This window comes from Daphnia carinata, chromosome 6 (genome assembly GCF_022539665.2).
Source record: "Daphnia carinata strain CSIRO-1 chromosome 6, CSIRO_AGI_Dcar_HiC_V3, whole genome shotgun sequence".
Taxonomy (NCBI): Eukaryota; Metazoa; Arthropoda; class Branchiopoda; order Diplostraca; family Daphniidae; genus Daphnia; species Daphnia carinata.
The window spans coordinates 3086273-3106963 of record NC_081336.1 but is presented as its reverse complement, the minus strand read 5'-3'; the positions used below and the strand labels follow the sequence as shown (position 1 = coordinate 3106963).

Sequence of the window (20691 nt, the reverse complement as noted above, 5' to 3'; positions counted from 1 at the left end):
AAAGAGGAGAAAAGGAAAATTGCAGTGATCATCACAAGCATTTTCTCTTAGCGTTCACCAGGTTTCTATTGCACTTAAAGCCTCAACGAGGTTTCAATTATTAGGAGACCCTTTTGCGCCAGTGTGAGACATAAAACTTCGTTTCACAGGTACGTGGTCGCCTTACTATCATTTGAAAAATGTTAATCGTCGAGTATTTTCTTCTAATTTTCCCTTTATTTTACAGCGAAATTGCTTGGAGAAAATTTTTGGGGGGCCTCACGATATTGAGCACATTCGAAAAAACCCAAGTTTTCGTTCTACGATTTCATTACCGTGGACAAATGTTTGTTTACGTTCCATGTGAAGCGACAAACTGGTAAGGTCTGCTTGGTTAGTGGAATCTCTTTTCTCATCCAGAACTAATGTGGTAGAGTTTTAAAAGTAAGGCACAATAATTTAAAAAGAAAAAATGAGTTAACTAGATTTGGAACGCTCGGAAAATGTGATGAGGCTAACTCCTCATCCAGTGCAGCGAGCTGTCAATCACCGGCACCCCTACCACGCACGGCAACGAGGCACCCAAGCATCTACTTACCACCCACGACGTTTCCAAGGAAGTCTACAGCCACGTAGGCAGCCACGTCCACACCTTGAGTCGCAACTCACGATCCCGCGTTATCTATAAAAGACGCGCCCACGGTTGCGACGTCAAGGAGTAACACCACCGTAACTTATACAAGTGCTTTATTGTATCGTGCTGTGCCAGGAGTTAATACATTCTTGTTAAACGATTATGTGCATTATTTAATATCAACTTAACATTATGCACACTACATTTGGTGAACGTGTCCAGTTTTGAACTTCGTTCAAAAGATTAACAGCCCGGAAACCCTGCAGAACAGAGAACACCATCCGTTCGAGATATTGCAGACGGTCAGCAGACGTCTAAACTCCCCGCGATAGAGTTTTCCAACCCGGAACCCTGAAGAGCAACAAGCACAAACCATCCGAGACATCGCAGACGGTCGTCAGACGTCTACACTCCCCGCGATAAAGGGCAAGTCATTTAAATGTCATCTGACAATTTAACGGTAGATTTATACAAACCGACAGCCCCAGAAGATGAGTCATTAGCTGTGAAAGAGCGTCCTATTAGAAAGAGTTTGGTTGACACCAGACGGTCAACACAGAAAGTTTACCCTACATTAAACACTGAGATTTCAGAAGTTCGGATAGTTCCCATAAAACGGACTAGAAGTGCAGAGGAAAGTCCAAAAGAAAGTGACGAAGAGAAACAGTTAACTAAGTATCACTTAAACGAAAATCTACCCAGCAAAAAGAAGAACAGGCTGCTAGAAGAAAGAAATTTTTTGAAAACAGCTTTATTAGGGATTCATCAATCAATTAAGCAATACAAATTAGAATTAGAATCAACAAAGGATAAGTTAGCAACAAAACACTTAAAAACAAGGTTAAAAGAAAAGGATTTAGAGTACAAACTAATTACAGAAAAACTAGTGGCAGCAGAAACAAAGATCCAAGAACTTGAAAATCAAGGTCTTGCATTAATTCACACTACCGCCGCCCATCAACAGGCAATAGAATACCAAGCACATAATTTGTCCCAGCAATTAGAACAAACTCAAGAAGAAAAATCAAATTTAATTTCTACATTAGTAAAGAAAACCCAAGACGTACATCTATTAGAATCCACAATTAAAAAAGTAGAATCAGAACATTCGTCAGTAAAAACTAAATTAGTAAACGAAAAAACTAGGCTGCGAAGCGAAGTGGACAAACTAAAACTAAGAGAAGAACAACTCCTCGAAGAAGGAACCAGTCTACTAAAAAAGTTTACCACAACTCAAATTGACCTAGAGAAGTTACAGATCAGTTACAAAGCTTTAGAAACTAAAAGCATAGAACAAGAAATAGAAATTGTAACGCTTCAGGCAGAACACAAAAAACTAATTCTGGATCAAGCAAAGAAGAATAAGGAAATTTCAGACTTATCCAAATCAGTTGAAGAAAAACTAGAAGAAATAGATCTTCTAAAAAAGGAACAAGTAGAACAAAAAGACAACTTAGTGAAACTACAACTAGAAAACAATCGACTAAGACAGGAATTAACCATCAATCAATCAACTTCACAAACCCTCCAACTGAACCAGACCCGTCAAGCAGAAGAAAATAATCAATTACAGACCACAAATCAAGCTCTAGAAAACCAATTAAGGGAATTCAAGAGAAACATCGCGATCGCAGCAAGCAGCAACGAAATTGAAATCGCCCAACACAATCTGGCAATAAGTAGTAGAAAAATAAACTTTTTAGAACTTGAAATTGAGGAGTTAAAACAAGCCCTCCAGCAGGAAAGACAAGCAACTAAGCAAGTAGATACCGTAGGTAGAGAATACGACAACTTGAAGCTAGATTTAGAAGCACTAAAGCAAGAAAACCACGCGCTAAAAACAACTCAAGCAATAGGAATAGACACTGTTGACAGACTCCAGATTCAACAAATAGAAATGGCAGCAAACGAAGACATGCGTGCCTTAGCAGCAGCTATTTCCAGAAAAGATGAAATCTAAACTATACCAATCTATAGTGGGAATGTAAACGATCAACCCATAAAGGTATGGCTACGCGATGCAGAAGCAATAGCCACAATCCACGAATGGCCCAGGGAATCTGTAAAAAAATTCTTAGCCACGCGGTTGAAGGGATCAGCCTTACAGTGGTATGTAGAACGTTTAAGAGAGTTTCCGAGAGAAACGTACAACGAATGGAGAGTTGCGCTGAAGGAACATTTCCAACACCCAGCAGATAGCGCTAAACAAAAGACACAGTTATTTTCAGTAAAACAATCGCCAAACCAACCAGTAAGACACTTCATTAATAAAATTGAACAGGCATTCAATTCCATTTATTATGAAGAAGAGATCGAAGAAAAGGTCCCGATCAGCCGGTTGGAGCCGTCGATAAACGAGATCCGGACTATGGAAAATAACAGGTTCCATCACCCACAGAGCGGTATCAACTTGCGAACGATACCGCACCACGGTTTCAAAATCTAACATCATCTTCAGACAACAAACGCAAACAACAACAAGTGGAAGAAAGACCAAACGCGTTCGACTCCACAAGTGAACTAAATCTACAAAAAGAAAATACCTCACTTACCCCTCCTACTAACAAACTTAAGAATATCCACCAATATTAATAGAAATAGGTCGACTCTTCGGTTAAAGGTAAAAAAGGACATGTTTAAAAAATTCTCACACTATCTATCCCCATGTATTCCCACTTCTGATAAAACACCCTCCTTTTATTAACTGGCAAGCCAATTCTTTAAAAGAGGGAGGAATGTGATAAGGCTAACTCCTCATCCAGTGCAGCGAGCTGTCAATCACCGGCACCCCTACCACGCACGGCAACGAGGCACCCAAGCATCTACTTACCACCCACGACGCTTCCAAGGAAGTCTACAGCCCCGTAGGCAGCCACGTCCACACCTTGAGTCGCAACTCACGATCCCGCGTTATCTATAAAAGACGCGCCCACGGTTGCGACGTCAAGGAGTAACACCACCGTAACTTATACAAGTGCTTTATTGTATCGTGCTGTGCCAGGAGTTAATACATTCTTGTTAAACGATTATGTGCATTATTTAATATCAACTTAACATTATGCACACTACAAAAAGCTCAAGGTTCAGGAAATCACACCAGGGCAATAATTCCCAGTGAATAAGAAAAACGAAGAAAGGTCCAATTCATTTAGCCGCCATTGTTATTCTTCAATCATGAAACAAAGGGGAAAACCGTTACGTGAATTCAGTTTTGATATATTTGACCGAAAATAGCTGAACACGTTATCTCACGTAAGGTAATCTTTTAGATTAAACGTAGTAGCCTACATAGATCTCTTAAGAGTTTTGAGTGCACTTTTCATTTTCAGGATGCAAACAAGCTACCGCGATTGGGGAACAAATTCGTTATCAACAAATGCTTTTTTAATGACTAGACGAGCCTCTGGACTAACGCTGAGCATTGGAGATCGATTAGGACCGCCGTAATATCCGAACATGTCCAAAGCTGCTTTCATTCCGGCCACCCCGAAACGCCGGGTAACCTTAGAATTGCAAGTGGTTTTGAAAATAAAATTTGACAGCATAAAAATGGCTAAACTGTTATTACCATATTGTTGGGTTCAATCAACCTTCTTTGTAGCTCTTTATCGATGATATTTTTTTCATACAGCGAATGCATGTCACAGAGAACGTCACCCAAAACATTGGCTAAAGCACAAACTCCTCCTACTGATCCGGCCAGGTAACTGGGAAGAAGGAACGAAGCAGAGCCAGAGAGAACCTTAAAATCTTGACCCCGAGTCTTTTGCACGATACTTCCGATCCTTGTCACGTCCCCTCCACTGTCTTTAAGCCCGATAATGTTTGGATGTTTAGCAAGAATTTGAATGGCGTCGATGCTCAAATCGATGCCTGTATTAGCTGGAACACTGTAAAAACATCAAAATGAATTGATTATTTTGTTAGACGATCAATTGGTGAAGATAAATTTACCTGTACAAGATGACCGGTATGGGACTGGAATCGGCAACTGTTGTGTAATGGGCGATCATGGCAGCATCCTGGATTATTTCAAGTTTGAATATAAACAACTAATGGTAAGAAAAGTTCTAGTAAATAGAATTACATTCATCGAAATTTTGAAGTAAGATGGCGTGACAACCATTACAGCATCAGCTCCGCAACGAGCCATTTCCTCTGTCAATTTCATCGTTGCCTTGGTAGCTGTGCAATTAGATAAACCAGACGAAAAACTATTCAATTTGTGATCACGTAGCCAAATTCATTCAAGTGCTTCAAGAGATATGCCCTTACATTCGCAGCCAGAGCCGGCAATCAGGGGTTTGTTACTATCCTTGATGAAGTCTTTGACGAACTTGACAATTTGCAATTTTTCTTCTTTTTCAAGATACGGGTATTCGCCATTGGATCCTTGCACCACGATGCCAGCAAAAGGAATCTGAGCATATTGTGTCAGATTGTCAGCCAACTTATCAAAGGAGATGGTCTCGTCGGCGTTGAAAGGCGTTGTCATTGGCGGGTAAATTCCACCTAGTTGAATCCCCTTTCCATCGGGAATCACAGCCGAAGAATACGGCCGCACACAGGAAGGCAATATCCTGGAAATTGTACGATAAGCTCGCCCAAAGCACAACATTTTCGTGGCGATAACAAGTTGAAAATACTGTACACTGTTCCTGCACTTCAAGACGAGATCATGAATTTATGCGGCGTGATTGGGAAGCTCTTGCAGTGTAATCACGTTTTGATTCTAAAATAGAAGAAAACGTGATTTATTCCAACTCACATCTTTACTTAATAAAGAGTCGAAATGCAGTTCATCTATTTGCACTGGTGACCTATATAGATTCAACTGAAACTAACAGCTAAACCTTCTGGTACCGCTGATTAGTTCTGAGTTAACGTACTGTTTGATAGCTCCCAAAGTTTAGAACGATGAAACCGTGGGCGGTTATTCACACTCGTTACTATATTTACCTATGACAACGATAACGAGAGCTATGTCTGTGTTGCTGTGTGTGCTGTAGCCTACAGGTCTCGTTAAATACTTGGGAGGTTAAAGATTACATAAGTGCAACCATGTAAACATGCTATTGTTTCGAATGGTACAGTGAGCCCAATTCATTTTATTACGAGCATATTTCGATTATTTTGAACAGCAGGAAAATGTGGCAAGATCAGCAAGAAAATATCTCAGGAATTTCCCGCAACCCAATGAAGGATGTAAAAATGAGGTGAAGCGATAACTCAAGAAACACATCCGTTTGTTTCTTGCCATCACCAATTGTGGTGATATCATTCAAATTCTTTAAGATAAAAATGCTTGTCAGACTACTGCACTGTTTAAAAAGAAAAAGATTTTTTAAATATAATAATGTATTTTATCATCAGCATACAGAAGAAATGAAGGCGAAGGCTTTAAACTGGCTCATAAAGTGCCGATAACAGCAGGCATGCAAGAAATCAATAATTTGTGTGATGACTAAATGTAACAGTTATATCGAGGGCAGTATTTAATAGATGAAGCACTACTAAAAGGCATGATTAGATCAATTTTAATTCAAAAAGTCTCTGACGGTCAGCGCAGAGGAGGATGCATTTGTGTTGGGAATGTCTTTCACCGAGATGGTGAGAACTTGAAGTTCGTCCACAATTAATGACGGATCCATTATGCTGACTTCTTCAGTACCATTGATTTGAAATAAACAACTTGGCGATGGTTGATTTTCTAAGTTACTACAGTCGGATATTGGCAGATTCCACGCGAACAATTTACCGTCCGCGTTTCGCGTGATGATGTGCCTGGAACTGAGGTGAAGATCTTCTATCTTCTCTTGAGAATTCCAAGTCTGTACGCATGTTTGAGTTACAGGATTCCAAACTTTGATAATTCCTTCAGATGATCCTGTTACTAGCCAGCCACTGTGATAGGCATAGCTATCATCGGACGAGATGAGATTGTTGATCTCGTGAACGCACTGGAAATCAACCGAGCGCAACTGTAGTTTGATACAGTTTCCGCTGGAAGAAGAAAGGACGACGGCAAAGTAATTGTCGTCCGAAACGAGCATATTGACTTTCATATTGGAAATTTCTTCAGTTTTTTCGATAGTCATTTCTGTTGGACTGTGAATTCGACGGATGGTGACCAAAGTATCTCGATCCGTGGGACCAGATGAAATGCTTGTGCAGGTTATGAGAAGACCGTGTGCGGCGTGGATCACCACCCAATCCACTACTTCTTGATCTTGGAACTGCTGGACAACTTCTTTGGTTTTTAAATTCCACACTAGAATGGTTCCATCATAGTAAGAGCAGAATATTAGGTCGCCACAGATCTGCATATCTGTTATCCATTCCTGGTGTCCCACCAGATAATGTTCTGATTCCATAGTCCAGCGATTCCATACCATGATGGAAGAAGGAACTGACGGAGATGTTCTCAAGCCATAGAGGATTCGACAAGCATCCATTGTACATATAGAAACACTGACTTCTCCAAGAGCTTTTAAGGATGTCTTGTACTGTCCTGAACTCCAATTCTGTTCAAGGGTCTGTTGGGCATAGAATAATTTCTTGTACAGGAACTCATCATTTTCAGTGTCATGCTTTGCCTCAAGTTGCCTGCGTATCATGAGATTCTGCAAAAGTGGCTTCTTTTGTGATACACGTCTATAGAGCCACTCCCATAATTTTCCATTCCTGATAACTAAATACCAAGTCTTGGATACAAATTCACAGCTCTGTAAGCTGGTGTGGTCAAGAAAAGATAAGATGTTTTCAGCAATCAAGTTCATGTGCCATTTTACTAGGAGACTGATAATGTCTGCCATCTAAAATAAAAAATTCACCAACCAAGAATTATGAAACAAACCGATGTTTCAATGGGAGGTATAGCTTACACTTTTGCTGGTTTCCTGTAGTAAATGTTCGTCGAATCAACTATCAGATCCCAAAATTACTATGTCAAACTTTGCAATTCCGAGTTTTTGGAGCCAGTCAACAGAATACTAATCAGAAAGGGATCCCTAGCCGTATCGATGGATTAACATCTGTTAACACAAACAAATTTTTCCTAACACCTTTCATCTGGCATCTGGTTACAATGTTTACAGTTTTACATACCTTGTTTCTGTAGCATTTATTAGATGGCGCTACTTTGTTGAGCTTCAAATTTGGTGATTGTGCGAATAGGGAACGCTGCGCTAATACCTAAAATTCCACACAGTCATGACTTCAGTCGAGCAAACTGAAAAGATACGGAACTTTTCAGTAACAAAATACTCAAATACAAAAATACAAATGACAATGGCTTGTATTCACATCGAATATTATCATTGACAGTGCAATTTGTTCGATTAAAAAATACCAATCACAGACAACATATTGACATCAGTGTTATTTCACACAGTAAACGAGCAAAGCAACAGAGGTATAGACAAAATACAAGCCACCACCCGGTGGTTAGATGTTTCACTTAAAATACAAGTTCTTTCCCAAAAATACATTATTCTAAGCTCGGTAGAAAAAGGGAGGAACACGTAGAAAAATAATCACACGAAGGTCTCGTCAAATTGGACTTTGTTGTTCCAGTGTGGGCGAAATTGTTCTTGATGATGAGAGGCGGCTATCCTTATTTCTTGGTGACGATTGTCACTAGCTATCGCAGGGTATTTAGAGCTACTTGCCCTGGCCAAACAATCATCTGGCTCTTCTTCTTCTTCTAAATGGCTACGTCTACTTGTCTTTCGGCCATTCATCAACGGACGAGTCTCTTGTCGACATGGAACGAGTTTCTCATACCTCCTAGCCCATATCTACCACGTAAGTAAAATAAAAAGCAAAGTTGAACGATTTATCAAGACAAGAAAAATTTAAGAAAAAATTTTAACGACAACTCACCCTCCGGGTCTGATCCCGCCGCCAATGAATGGATCGTACCTGGCCCTGTTTGCAAGTGTGAACGGCGTCGGCGCTTTGGCTCCTGAGAAGTTCACCTTGCCATGGACCCAGGGATGAGTAGGTCATCGTACTGTTGACACCCACCGAACCTCCACCGCCACTTACCTGTGCGGACTGTAAACGATCCTGTTTGGGGTCTCTGGTCGTCCCCATTAAAGCAACGTGTTCCGCAACGGCATACAGTTTTTGAGAAACATCTTTTCCTGGCAAATAAGTACACAAAAGAAATTCCATTAATCGATTTAAACATTTGGAAGTATAGCTAATAGTTGCTATTTTCTGCACGCACACTAGCGTGTACTGTTTCATAGGTATAAACATTAAAGATGACTGGAGTAATCAGCTAATGGCCTATCGATTCTCAGAAGCCATGTACCAGGAAATGCAAGTTTAAGAACAGGTGAAGGTGATAGAGATTTTCCTTTGCCCCGTCATTCACTTGAAAAAAACGAACATGAAAATGGAATACGACACGAACCGATTGTCCTCATGACGTCGTTCTTATTTTCTTTCCTCCTCTTTTTTAAATTCTTTTCCCAAATCGTTTAGTTGTATTGATTGATAAGACACTGATACAGGCCGTGGCAACACTCTATTCGATTCGCTTCGTCAGATGGTGCGTTGGCCGCTTGACGCGTCCTTTTTTTTTCTTCTTTCGCTGAACGATTCTCTATAGGCTCATGTACTACCTCTTGGTCTTTATATATTTAGACACATACTGCCACTCCCACGTTAGGCTGGCGACTCTGCTAGAATCGATAAACGTCAATCAATAGATGGAAAATGACGCACGATAGATACAACCCCCAAGACGCACCTGTTCAATCAGTCTCCGTGTGGGAGGAAAGAAATAAGAAGCGGTTTCTTTATTTTCGAGACTCTCATGGCCTGTTTTTTGTGTATCCCCCAACTGCAGCTTAACGAGTTCGGATGTAATTACAAGTCGATGTGTAACGAAGACATTTGTGGGTATCGACTTTCAACATTTAGAGTGGGAATAAAGTTATGAACTGACTTACCGATCAGACAGTCGAGAAGGAATTTCAAAGATGGATTAGTAACGGCCAAGCAGTTCAGTAGATCTGAATCCAATTGAAGAAAAATGCAAGGTTCGTCAGCTGTGATGGAAATCTGCATAACGAAAAATAAATTATCGTCTGGAGTTTTTTTTTTTTTTTTTTTTGCATACATAAACATTGTAGAGCACCAGCAAAAAGTGCATCTCACCCACTAGTTTATTTATGTTTAGAAAGAATAATTCAACAAAGTAGATCTGGAAGATTGAAACTATATATCTCTTACAATGTGGAACTTGATATATACCTGCTGATGTTCACAAACGAACGTTGCATCACAAGTTTCTCCCAGTTTGCAATGAACAAAAAAGCAGCAGTAGCTGATTATGTAACTGTACCTGAATCTTGGAAGCTGTGACGTCCTGCGAAGAAACGTTCTGCATCATAAACCATTCGGTGGAATCGACGAACTGGAACGGCTCAATGTGATGTAGAAACCGGTTGCCAAGACCAAAAGTCACTCTCATCCTAAACATTTTTAGCAATTGAAACTACGAATTATTATACTGCATAAAACCCCAAAATAAAACTACGTAAAGCAAACGTCTTTCTACAGCCACTGATCAAATAATTCTCTGTCACATTTACGAAAGTGGGTTCGTTTTAGTACAATACGTTTTGGAACAAGATTCGGGTTTGTATTGATTGACTAACGTAACCACATTAAAGGCTTTATCGTTCTACGTACAAGTGCATCTACGATAAAGTAGGTAACCAATTCTACCATGCAGTTCTCGCAGGAGGATAGTTACGATGACACATAGCAGCCCATCATGTCTGCATGAAATGGCTGCAATGAACAGCAAATGTTTTCGCTTCTTGGCCATCTGTGACAGTGTTTCTTTTTAGCACAAATCGCAGTAACAAATTGCCAAGGCAATAACACTGGTTATTGCACTCTTACAAACTTGTCATCTTGATACTTTCTACTTTGTACAGTACGAGAAAATGTAAATTCTGTAAAATTGACAACACTCTGCGAATATCTAGCAGACGACCAGAAACAGGTCATTAATGTTTAGAGTTGAGATTCTTTCTCGAATCAGTTTGCATTTAGTTATGAGTTTTAAATTGAATCAACAAAAATTACCGTATCGATCGACATCGTGTGCCCCAACTGACCGAAAATGCAGTAACTACTCAAGTAAGGCAACTACATATATAGTTATCGTTCTAGCCGTTTGCTACTATTTAGCTGTTCTTCTTTGAACCTTTTTTCATATTCTACGTTGCGAGCAAGCGAGAGCGACAGGGGAGAGGGTCTAATCAGCGAATGGTTCGTGTATACCCTGTGCCATAGCCTATAGCCATTTGTATTATAGGCTACTACGTTTTCTTTCTTTTTCATTTTCTCCCTTAGCTAGTTCTTTTCTAATTTTATTTTCTTAGCCAACCTAAGAAACTCGTTTCCAATTCATTTGGGTGCTTGTCAGGTTTCGTCGATGAAGCACTTTTCCCGTAGGAAACCTGTGAAACCAACTTTTTTCCAATCTGTTAGTCGTTCCAATATTTACAGTTCTTTTAGTCTATTTTCAATAACACCACGTGGTTTATTTCTAAGAAATCCCCACATACCCGTTCGAACATTAAACGATGCCAGGCTTCATTGCCACTGAAAAAAATCCCATTATTGCTTTGGGTAGAGTTAGATGAGAGACTTCATTTTGGATGCGACTTCCGTCTACGTTCATCTCTTGTTGTATATTCGAAAATTGTTGCAGATATTTCCGCAAAAAAAGTCATTAATCACAAAGCCTTTGCTAGGATACGACCCGTTCAGGCCCCTCCCCCGGTGCTGGGAAGCTTTTTGGCTTATCAAGGCATGACTCTCTAGCTAGCAAAATGAAATTTTAACTCCACCAGAAATAGAAGTGATTTGATAGCGTCGGTGCCTTAACCAAGATGCGTCAGTTATACCCATGCCAACAAAATGCAAACACTAGTGTTCGATATCAATGCAACACAATACGTGAGCTAGATGCTATTCCTTGGCCCACCGGGATATTATCGGCGGTCCAATTATCCCCGTAATGATTGGATTACTGTAAGATATACACTTGGAGATTCCCAAGTCTCACATTCCTTATCCACCCGCCAGGGTTTCGCATTTAAAGAGCAGCATGGGAAAACTCAGCTTCTTCGTTGACTACTTATTCGGTTAAACAAGGGTACCGGGATGGTTTTTATCGGTAACAAGAGACATTTTACGAGTTGTCATGGCAACGAATTTCCAATTATTGCATCCCCTTTTCCATTTGCCTTTTTTCTTTGAAAAAAAAAAATGATAGAAAAATGGAAATTCAAATAACAATAATATTAATTCAAAAGAAACGCTATACTCACTTGCCCGCTAGGAGGACGGATAATCTCAACGAGGCCGATGGACTCGACATTGAAGTAGCGAATTGTTGTGTAGCGACAAAGTAATCGTCGCCCACTTGAAGGTGACGGATGACAGACTTGTTGGTCAACTGGACAAAGAGCTCTTGAGAACAATCCAGGGGCACAAAGAGCTTCTGATGCAGTTCGAGAAGGGATCGCTGGCGAATGCGACCCGGCCGGAAGTGCAAACTCCAGTAGACGATGTGAACTAAAGTGCCAGCTGTCAATAACGCGTTCCAGACGAAGACATCGGGCGCACAGAGTTCCAGACATGCCCACACTGTCACTAGAGCGTAGGCCAAACCCATTAGGAAGCGAGTGATGAAGATGCTCCAGACAAAGGTGTGGTGCGGTATCAGCAGAGCTGCGGCGTAAAAGAAGTGAGCAGGTTGATATAATCCGTGTTGGCTTTTCTCCAAATCGCTACACGATTGTAACTTTGTGTTGCCGATCGCCAAAGTTGCGAGACTAGAATTCCGGAAGTCATCTGACACATCCGGCATCCTCAGCGATTCGCTTAGGTGTGGCGCATTAGTTGGGCTCTCCACTCACCGATCCAGCTGCGTATAGATTCTTCTTTTTTTTTTTGTTTTCTTTTATTCCAGTGGATGTATAAAACAGATTTTTGCTAAAAGGGCCTCGTTTTTCGGAAGCGGGCCTCTTATTGGACGGATTAAAAAAAAAAAGACGAAACAAAAGAAACTAAAGTAAAAATGAATGATGTGAATTGCAAGAACGTAATCTAGATGTCTGAATCGTTTGGAGGCGAACCGTCAACTAAAACGAGAGGTGCACAGTTCCATATACCTCTCTCTCTCTTACTCTTCGATGCCACCCTCTATACTCTTAGTTCTTGTTACCTCCTCCATACTCCCGTTCCCCCCATTCGTTCTTTCATCGATGTATAGTAGAAGAGAGAGAGGGAAAGAGAAAGAGAGAGAGAAAAGGAAAGCAGGAAAAAGAACGGAGTCGCGCAGCAGCCCTCCGGTAAAGCGCGATCGATAAAATTCGACGCGACGCAAAATATTTTCGTCGACAGCCACACCGAACAAGAATATTTAATTGCAGGCATCACCAAAGTAGAAATAACAGTGACCGCACTCGTTGCATTCCTTTAGCCTCTGTCGCTGGACCTGTACCGAATTCAATTGATTTGTTTAAATATTAGCCGTGCTGAAACATTATTTTCACATGCGAAATTTTACTCATTTGATTCCATCAATGCTGATGCTGTTGAAATGATCAATGCCTTTGCAAATGCGACAGCATCAGATCGATACTCAATCTAACAGCTGGACTTGAATCATAGATAAGTAATAGGCATTTGTGTGGCAGTCGGGAGAACTGTTGAGAACGAGGAGTGCGGCTGATCGACATTGGACAGCCAACTGTTGCACAAAACATTGACAACTGGGCATGTGCGTGCAGCCCGCCCACACACACACTCCCCCGATCTCGTAGAGAAAGGTATAATGTTTCCATATAGCCCAGCCGATTGGTAGAAATCTCACGTAAGTGAAAGAGACGTAAGCCGATAATGCCTCAAACAGGGTCGGAGTGGGGAAATAATAGGATGAGGCTGAAAATGAAACGGAAAAATTTGTGAACGGATGGGGTGTTTCCGACCAAAGGCTATGTAACTGTATTACAAGCTGTTATCAATAAAACCTGATACGTTTGTTAAAAATGTGCGATAACGAAGGATAAATACAAACGCAGGCTGTTAACGCATTGATCGAGTCTCAATAGTTACTAGCCAAGCTTTAAAGTAGGCTTGTCTGGCGGTTATTTGCTAACAAAATGAAACGAAAAAGTAAATCGAATGTACAGAAGCCTGATGTTAAGAGAGGAAAGAGTGCATTGATTGCAAACAAGGTTGAACACGATGGGAAAACAAATACCATCAACGGAAGATTTCAAAATGTAGCCACTTGGGATGCCGATTTGTCGAAACGATTCGCCAATTTTATGCAAACCGAATTTCCTGGCGTGACTCGAATGTTTGAAAATAAATTTATGGAGGTAAAAATTGCCGTTAGTAATTGTTACTGAGTAAATACTAATCGATACTTTTATCTGACAGATTTCCGGCAATGAATATATCTGGTTTCCTGCTCTGGCCGTTGTTTATTTAATGCATCCTTTAGTTCACAAGCAACTTCCTCTTAACCTTGCAATAGGTACAAGCTCAGAAAATCTTTGCATATTCAAAAATGTATTAATTTTCATTTTGAAATTTAGCATTGGCGTTTGACAGCGCTGTCATTTTAATAATCAAGGCAGTAGTCAAAAGAAGACGACCTACTGCCAAAAATCCTGATTTCTTTACAGCCATAGGTCCAGACCAATATAGTTTTCCTTCGGGTCATGCAAGCCGGACAACGCTAATTTCGTTCGTCTTTACCCAACTCAATCCGTTATTTTCCAACGGTCATCTCAATTTTGCGACCTCGGCTATTATTTGGAGTTGGTCCATTTCGGTTTGTTTTTCTAGGATGCTTAATGGTCGTCATTATCTCTTTGATGTGTTAACTGGTGCTGTGATTGGGCTCTGTGAAGGATCTGTTATTGTTTCTTCTTTCTGGATGTCTCCTGAGCAAGCTGAAGGTTTATTTAGATTTTTTAGCTTGGAGAACGATTCCCCTGATATAAAGTGATTTTTTATTGCAATTTTTTATTTGTGTTCTTCACCAATTTATAAAACAAAAATGAAAAACTGAATCGAAATGATTTCCCGAGTCGTGAACTGTCAACTGTTTCATTTGGAAAGGAGCGCATAGATACAAAACTGGCAACAGCCGAACTGTTTTTTCATGGTTTCCAAGCAGACGATCTTACGTATATAATAGTTAAAAATAAACGTGTTTCTGCTGGTTTCAGCGAATTTAGATAACTTGTTGATTTCATGAAATGATCCGCCAAAATGAATTGAATCAAAGAAAGTCAGACTTTCTATTGGCTAAGCAACGAGATCTAAAAGGAGAATGCGAAGGGCTCGATGGAAAACGAAAGGTTCCTGAAAGGCTTAGAAAATTTTTAGATTGGGATGCCGAATTGACGAATCAGCTCACCAGTTTAATGCAAGTTAAACTACCTAGTCTCACAAAGTCTGAAACCAAATTCATGGAGGTATACCAATTTTCTATTAGCTGCTGCCTTATTCTCCTTGTATTGCACATCTCTCTTCTTTAGATTTCTGGTAGTGGATACATTTGGCTGCCAGCTTGTGCAATCCTTTACTTCATGCATCCTCTTGTGCCTAAACAACTGCCTGTCAATCTTCTCATAGGTATATTATCGCTGAAGGTTGAATGGTTCAACTAAATTAATAATCGTCTCCATTCTTCAGCTTTTCTGCTTGATATTATTGTTATTGGCCTGCTGAAGGCATTTGCCAGAAGGAGACGCCCACCTACCAGTAACCCAGACTTCTTTAAGTCAATTGGACCAGACCAATATAGTTTCCCTTCTGGGCATGCAAGCAGGGCAATACTAATATCTTTCATATTCACTGAAATAAATCCTCTTTTTGATCTTGGATACCTGAATTTAGGAGTCTCACTTCTGCTTTGGGTTTGGTCCTTCTCTGTATGTTTCTCCCGAATCCTTAATGGTCGTCATTACCTCTTTGACGTGTTAGTTGGTGTCATTATTGGATTTGTTGAAGGCTTTTTTGTGTCTTATCTTTGGATGTCTTCCGAACGAGCTGAGAATATTTTGAATTTTCTTTCTGACGAGGCCCCTGAGATTTGATATGATTAAAATATATCGATGAGAAAAATGAATTGTTTAAATAAATGCAAGAGAGGTATATAAAAGGCATACGCGCCGAAAGTTTTCTAAGAAATAAAATTTAAAGCCTCATAAATTAATCTATTTCTGAAACGGTTTTGAGGAACATATTGGAGCCAAGTACAGTAAACTGAACTTGTATGTGGCCACATACCAGTCGATTTGCATTCCCTTCCAAGATCCATAATTCATGAGTCCATTGTTTGACAAGATCTATCCAAGTTTTTTGTTCTTCTTGTGTCAAACCCAGACTTAGACTTACCTAAGTGATTAAAACATAGCTTACTTATTATGATCCAGAAACAGAAAATTATTTAGTTGGTTACATATAATAAAACAGTTGTCTGCTTCCTCCTTCCAATGTACTCCACTGTTTCAGATAGAAGGGATAATATACTGGCATACTGGGTATTAGAGAGATAATTTTTGCTACTTTTATATTCATTTAAACTGTTCACCACAAGCACATCAGGTAAGAGCTCATTTTGTGTTGAGCAGAAACTGATAAGTAACTCGCTAAGGCTCTTCATTTCCTGACAATATCTAACAAAGTCCATTCTTATCGTATGTATGTTTCATATACAATGACTTATATTACTTGAAGGTAATGTTCACCATATTTCCAGGTTCCATGCTTGGCAGGCCGTGTGTTGTGGGTGGAATCCGAGTGAATTCTTTTGTCATCACACACAGAACTTGTTTCCCTAGTGATGCATGGGTAATTGCAGCCTGTTCAAGAAAACATAAACTATAAATATAGTTGTAATATGAAAGTAACAAGTGTCTGGCACAAGATACTTGCTTGAAATAATAACCCATTTCTCTGGACTTGGCTTTGACCAATGATAAGCAAAGACCGCCAATGGTTACTGGCGACAAAATTAGTTGCCATCATATTATTCTGCATTTCTAAAGCAACACTAACAGGTAAAATGGCTCCTAACATTGTGTTAGGTTGAATTTCGACTTGTATCATTTCGCGAGATTCCTTGCCGTCTGCCATCTTTTTGAAGAAAGCGCCAATGGCAAGGCTGCCATGTCTTTTTAAATAGCAAAAACAAAAGGAAATCGAATATAGAGATTGAGAATCAACATTTGACATTGACGGCAACGTAGCGGATCCGCGAAAAGCCCTTACAGAAAAGAAGCATAGAACTAACGCAGGGGACACCACGAGATCACGAAAAAGAGCAATAGTCTGTGAAATCGAAATTATACGAAGTAAACTGCTGATTTTAGGAATGGTCATTTTACTGAATTTACAACATTATAAAGTCTCAATTCATACTTATGTTTTATCTACAATCCAGGTTTTATATTATCCTTCAGTCATCTGGCAAGACAAAAAGAGATTACCCGTATCTAGGCTATTTGCGAAGCTAGAAAATAGCTAAATTCATGGAGGACCTATCGCGGAATGATTCAAAAATTGTGTTCTCTAGGTATTCAGTTATATTCATGGTAATTTGTGCTATGTGTTGAAAAATATTTATCTTTAAAGGAAGAAACATCTTGTACTTTGTCACATGTGGCAGATCAAATTTAAGGCACTAAAATCAACTCCTGAAACTGACAATGTTTCAGTAGAACCATGTTTGTGTATAGCATCACATGGTATATGGTGGTACTATAATATATATCCATACTTTTTATTTGTGTTGGTTATGTTATATTTGCAGGTAAATCATGGTGGGGCCCATGACTGACATATTATCTTGAAACACAATTGGCTTGGAATCATAAGTAAGGTAAGTTATTGCAGATGGCTACCTGTTTTGCATCCGACCATACTAACGTATTTGTATTTTATGTTAGGGTAGATGAAAAGAATGTACAAGTACACAACATAAAAGAAATAAAAAAATCAGCCACTCTGGGATTAATTCAAGAGCAATCAGTTTGCTTTAACAAAACTAGGAGCTGTTGCTTTGGCCAGCTAAGTTTTATTACTGTTTTAATTGAACATAAAATAATTCTATTTTGAAAACACCCAGTTATTTACTGCCCAGTTTGTCTTAAGTTCTGATACAAGGATTGAAGATGTATGTCCAGTGAAACCAGAACCAACTGATGGAATAGAAACACCCAGCATAGTGGATTGCGTTCGTGAAATCCAGTTTGTATGCCTACAAATTCGTGTTGAAGTAAGTAAATTGAATAACCATACCGTGTTTATTGGGGTATGCGATCTGGATTGGAAGCAAATCGTATATCATAACATACTATTTAGCACTTTTTTTTTCCTTTGGTATTCTGCTTGTTCAGCCACTTGCTGTTCCCTCAGAATAAGTCGCCGGGTGCATAACTTTTCAGTTTATTTTTCATTTCCGCTGGTGGTTTTACACTTGGGAGATTTGCTTTGAATTTAGGAGGCATGTTCTTTAGTGATGGCTGATTACTGTTTGATTCCCAATCTTTTGTTATTTTCTGCTTGGTTATCGTGGCTAGTAGTTATGTTTTGTATTTTTGTGGTTTTGAAAGATTTCACTGGTTTTGGTAAGCAGCTTTTACTGTTTAGTGTATAGTATATTAATTGGAGCAGTGATATTCTCTTTTTTATGACCTCTCTTGCGATAAGAATTCTAACTGACAATTAGTGGAGGAATAAGGTATTTTCTAAATTTTTCTAGTTCAAATAGAAATTTGCTTATCTGAGGAAAAAGTTATTCTGTCCATCTGCTTTACTTAACAAGTGTGGAATTTTTTAATATGATGTTGCTGTTGGACCCCTTGTTGCTCTCAACTTGTCTGTGCTGTCTTTCACAGCCATGATGGGTAATTTGTTGGTTTTTTAAACATGTACTTGTTTTCAAAAAATCACTAACGCCAGGTAAAATGTTTTTCTTCTGCTGTGCTGAAAGTTTGTACTGCCCCAAATGCTCACTTACTTGCTCGTTGTTGTAGGTCTGAAGAAACTTCATTTGTGTAATGACTTATCTACCATCTTGATATCGATGATATATTTCTTTGTACAATGCAGTACAAGCCATATAGGAAGTCATTACTACATGAACTTCTGTGTCCTGATATCAAAAACATCTCGTAATTCAATATTAATTTAGTTTTATCGTTCGTAACAGTAAAGGATTGGTGTAGTAGCCTGTGGTTATGTTTTTTTCGTCGGAAAATGATCTGAATTAGATATGTATTTTCTTAGTTTTAAATTAAATTTTTTTTTCTTTCCTGGTATGAGACATACATGAATTGCAACAGTTTTATACAAACCTGAGCGTTGGGGCGAACTGTTAATCCTCAGCGCTCTGATTATCTACATACTTATTCGTAATAACAGGTGATGTCCGTGCGAAACAAGTAATTTTTATATTTATTTTTAATCGTTAATCCTGGTTTTGCGGGACTAATACCATGATTCTACAATTTGGTGTGAGCCACAAATATCATCCTAGGGCAATCTTTTGCGAAGCAAAGAAAAAATTGTCATGAAATATTCAGTTGTGTAAAAAAAAAACTACTGCATAGAGCAAACAAATCCAATCCTATGCTTCTGACATATGAAAAGTTTTGTTGTAGCCCTTTGTTTTCAAGTAGTTCTAATTTTTTATCTATAGGTGTATTGCATCACTTTCAAGGAAAATTGCTGCATGGCTAAGCTGCAGTTATTGCTGCCTTAAATAACGCAAATGTCATCACCGACTCGTGTTTTGCCCCTTGTTTGAAACAAATTGTTAACAAAATCGGTAGCTGCTGAAAGCTTGATTTATTTGAGCTACGGTTCGAAATATGTCAATATTACGTCGGTTGATCTGATCATTTGCTGTGAATCCGTCAGCTTCCAATCCAGTGGACTGCATTCGGGATTGCTGTATTAAGTAGATGGTAGTCTTTCTGTCCGAATTCAACCTATTATCTTTATTTGTTTTCCATTTCATTTCTTGTTTGGGATTAGAACAATCGCCGGACGCTAAGATGGAAAAACAAGACGCCAGCAGACCGCGTTGGATTGTCTGTTCGTTATGAAATAAATTTGCCCTCCCCAACCATTGGTAACTGCTGATTGAAGAAAAATGTGTAATGAACGGTCAATACAAAAATAAACAATTTGTAACGAAACTTCATCTCTTTGACTTTAAACAGTGTACTTGGTATTTCAAACGTATAATTTATTCGTTACTTCCAAATGACTTCCGGAAAATTTGCATAAAAGGCAGTCTGATTAAAAATCAAGTCAATCAGTCATTGAGCGTATATCTAAATATTCCAGAATGCTTATTAAATACGGTTTTATCAAACGTTTGTTCTGTCCCGTTAAAACCCAAAAGATTGAACGCTACGTCGTCTGCTATGTCTGCCATTAGCTATGTAAAGATGTAAAAATTTTTGCTCTGTTGATTTTGAAAGTTTTCCGATTATTTTATGCATCCAAAGCAACAAGTAAGTAACATATATTATTGTAATTACTTAGGCATTACTATTTTACTTTATTGTTAGAATTAGAAAGTGGAAGCCTGTTATGTTGACAAGCAATGATCAGTTGAACGTAGATAGTAAGCAAGTCAATAATCAAATTGTGCTTTGGAACATGCTATCTTCTGATTTTTTTTAAGGTAAAATGTCTCCCAGCTCTTCTTCAGAGTACAGCCGATATATTATTAGTAAACTTTATGCTAGAGTATTATTTTGCTAGGAGTCTCTCACATAGAATCATGACTGTACACAAAAGGATTGGCTGACTGTTTTAAGCTCCCGCCCACTCGTTGAGCTATTACTATTTGAGATGTCTTTTTCATATATACCTAGGAGACTCAATGGCTTATTTACCTTTTTCACCTTTGTATTCAATATTGTGACTTCTGTTTGCACTAGATATTTCCTTGTTTGAACTCCTTGAATCTTCATTCAACGATCAAAGCTTTACAAAACAAC

General features: G+C 39.1%; 7 protein-coding genes across 9 annotated transcripts; 3 read left to right on the top strand and 4 right to left on the bottom strand.

The window, feature by feature from the left end:
• The first annotated feature begins 12 nt into the window (after positions 1-12).
• LOC130689570 (golgin subfamily A member 6B-like) lies at positions 13-3864 on the top strand. Of its 2 annotated transcripts, XR_009421206.1 has the most exons (3): positions 13-149; positions 227-2864; positions 2920-3864. XR_009421206.1 is itself a non-coding variant. In XM_059495727.1 (2 exons), the coding sequence occupies exon 2, from the start codon at positions 1053-1055 to the stop codon at positions 2571-2573; it is 1521 nt and encodes a 506-aa protein (XP_059351710.1). In that variant the 5' UTR covers positions 13-149; positions 227-1052; the 3' UTR covers positions 2574-3863. The 2 variants fall into 2 exon arrangements, 1 of the variants encoding a protein (XP_059351710.1); XM_059495727.1 differs by having other exon boundaries at positions 227-3863.
• On the bottom strand, positions 3814-5673 carry LOC130689590 (4-hydroxy-2-oxoglutarate aldolase, mitochondrial-like). Its single transcript, XM_057512543.2, has 6 exons — positions 5573-5673; positions 4889-5345; positions 4701-4798; positions 4568-4635; positions 4182-4503; positions 3814-4116 (listed from the first exon to the last, which is right to left on the bottom strand). The coding sequence occupies exons 2-6, from the start codon at positions 5229-5231 to the stop codon at positions 3955-3957; spliced, it is 993 nt and encodes a 330-aa protein (XP_057368526.1). The 5' UTR covers positions 5232-5345; positions 5573-5673; the 3' UTR covers positions 3814-3954.
• A 325-nt stretch (positions 5674-5998) lies between these two features.
• LOC130689579 (F-box/WD repeat-containing protein 1A-like) lies at positions 5999-7672 on the bottom strand. Its single transcript, XM_057512527.2, has 2 exons — positions 7498-7672; positions 5999-7428 (listed from the first exon to the last, which is right to left on the bottom strand). The coding sequence occupies exon 2, from the start codon at positions 7426-7428 to the stop codon at positions 6151-6153; it is 1278 nt and encodes a 425-aa protein (XP_057368510.1). The 5' UTR covers positions 7498-7672; the 3' UTR covers positions 5999-6150.
• A 220-nt stretch (positions 7673-7892) lies between these two features.
• LOC130689577 (blood vessel epicardial substance-like) lies at positions 7893-12518 on the bottom strand. Its single transcript, XM_057512525.2, has 5 exons — positions 11977-12518; positions 9972-10101; positions 9577-9688; positions 8498-8760; positions 7893-8412 (listed from the first exon to the last, which is right to left on the bottom strand). Exons 1-5 carry the CDS (start codon positions 12516-12518, stop codon positions 8149-8151), a joined length of 1311 nt encoding a protein of 436 aa, XP_057368508.1. The 3' UTR covers positions 7893-8148.
• Positions 12519-13786: 1268 nt separating this feature from the next.
• On the top strand, positions 13787-14707 carry LOC130689604 (uncharacterized). Its single transcript, XM_057512558.2, has 3 exons — positions 13787-14037; positions 14099-14195; positions 14257-14707. The coding sequence occupies exons 1-3, from the start codon at positions 13816-13818 to the stop codon at positions 14670-14672; spliced, it is 735 nt and encodes a 244-aa protein (XP_057368541.1). The 5' UTR covers positions 13787-13815; the 3' UTR covers positions 14673-14707.
• Positions 14708-14820: 113 nt separating this feature from the next.
• On the top strand, positions 14821-15796 carry LOC130689605 (polyisoprenoid diphosphate/phosphate phosphohydrolase PLPP6-like). 2 transcript variants are annotated; one of them, XM_057512560.2, is made up of 3 exons: positions 14821-15144; positions 15208-15304; positions 15403-15546. In XM_057512560.2, exons 1-3 carry the CDS (start codon positions 14926-14928, stop codon positions 15435-15437), a joined length of 351 nt encoding a protein of 116 aa, XP_057368543.1. In that variant the 5' UTR covers positions 14821-14925; the 3' UTR covers positions 15438-15546. The 2 variants fall into 2 exon arrangements, with proteins under 2 accessions (XP_057368543.1, XP_057368542.1); XM_057512559.2 differs by having other exon boundaries at positions 14832-15144; positions 15365-15796.
• Positions 15797-15873: 77 nt separating this feature from the next.
• LOC130689611 (uncharacterized) lies at positions 15874-16756 on the bottom strand. The gene is made up of 4 exons (XM_057512565.2): positions 16606-16756; positions 16406-16536; positions 16134-16350; positions 15874-16069 (listed from the first exon to the last, which is right to left on the bottom strand). The coding sequence occupies exons 1-4, from the start codon at positions 16624-16626 to the stop codon at positions 15884-15886; spliced, it is 555 nt and encodes a 184-aa protein (XP_057368548.1). The 5' UTR covers positions 16627-16756; the 3' UTR covers positions 15874-15883.
• Positions 16757-20691: the final 3935 nt, after the last annotated feature.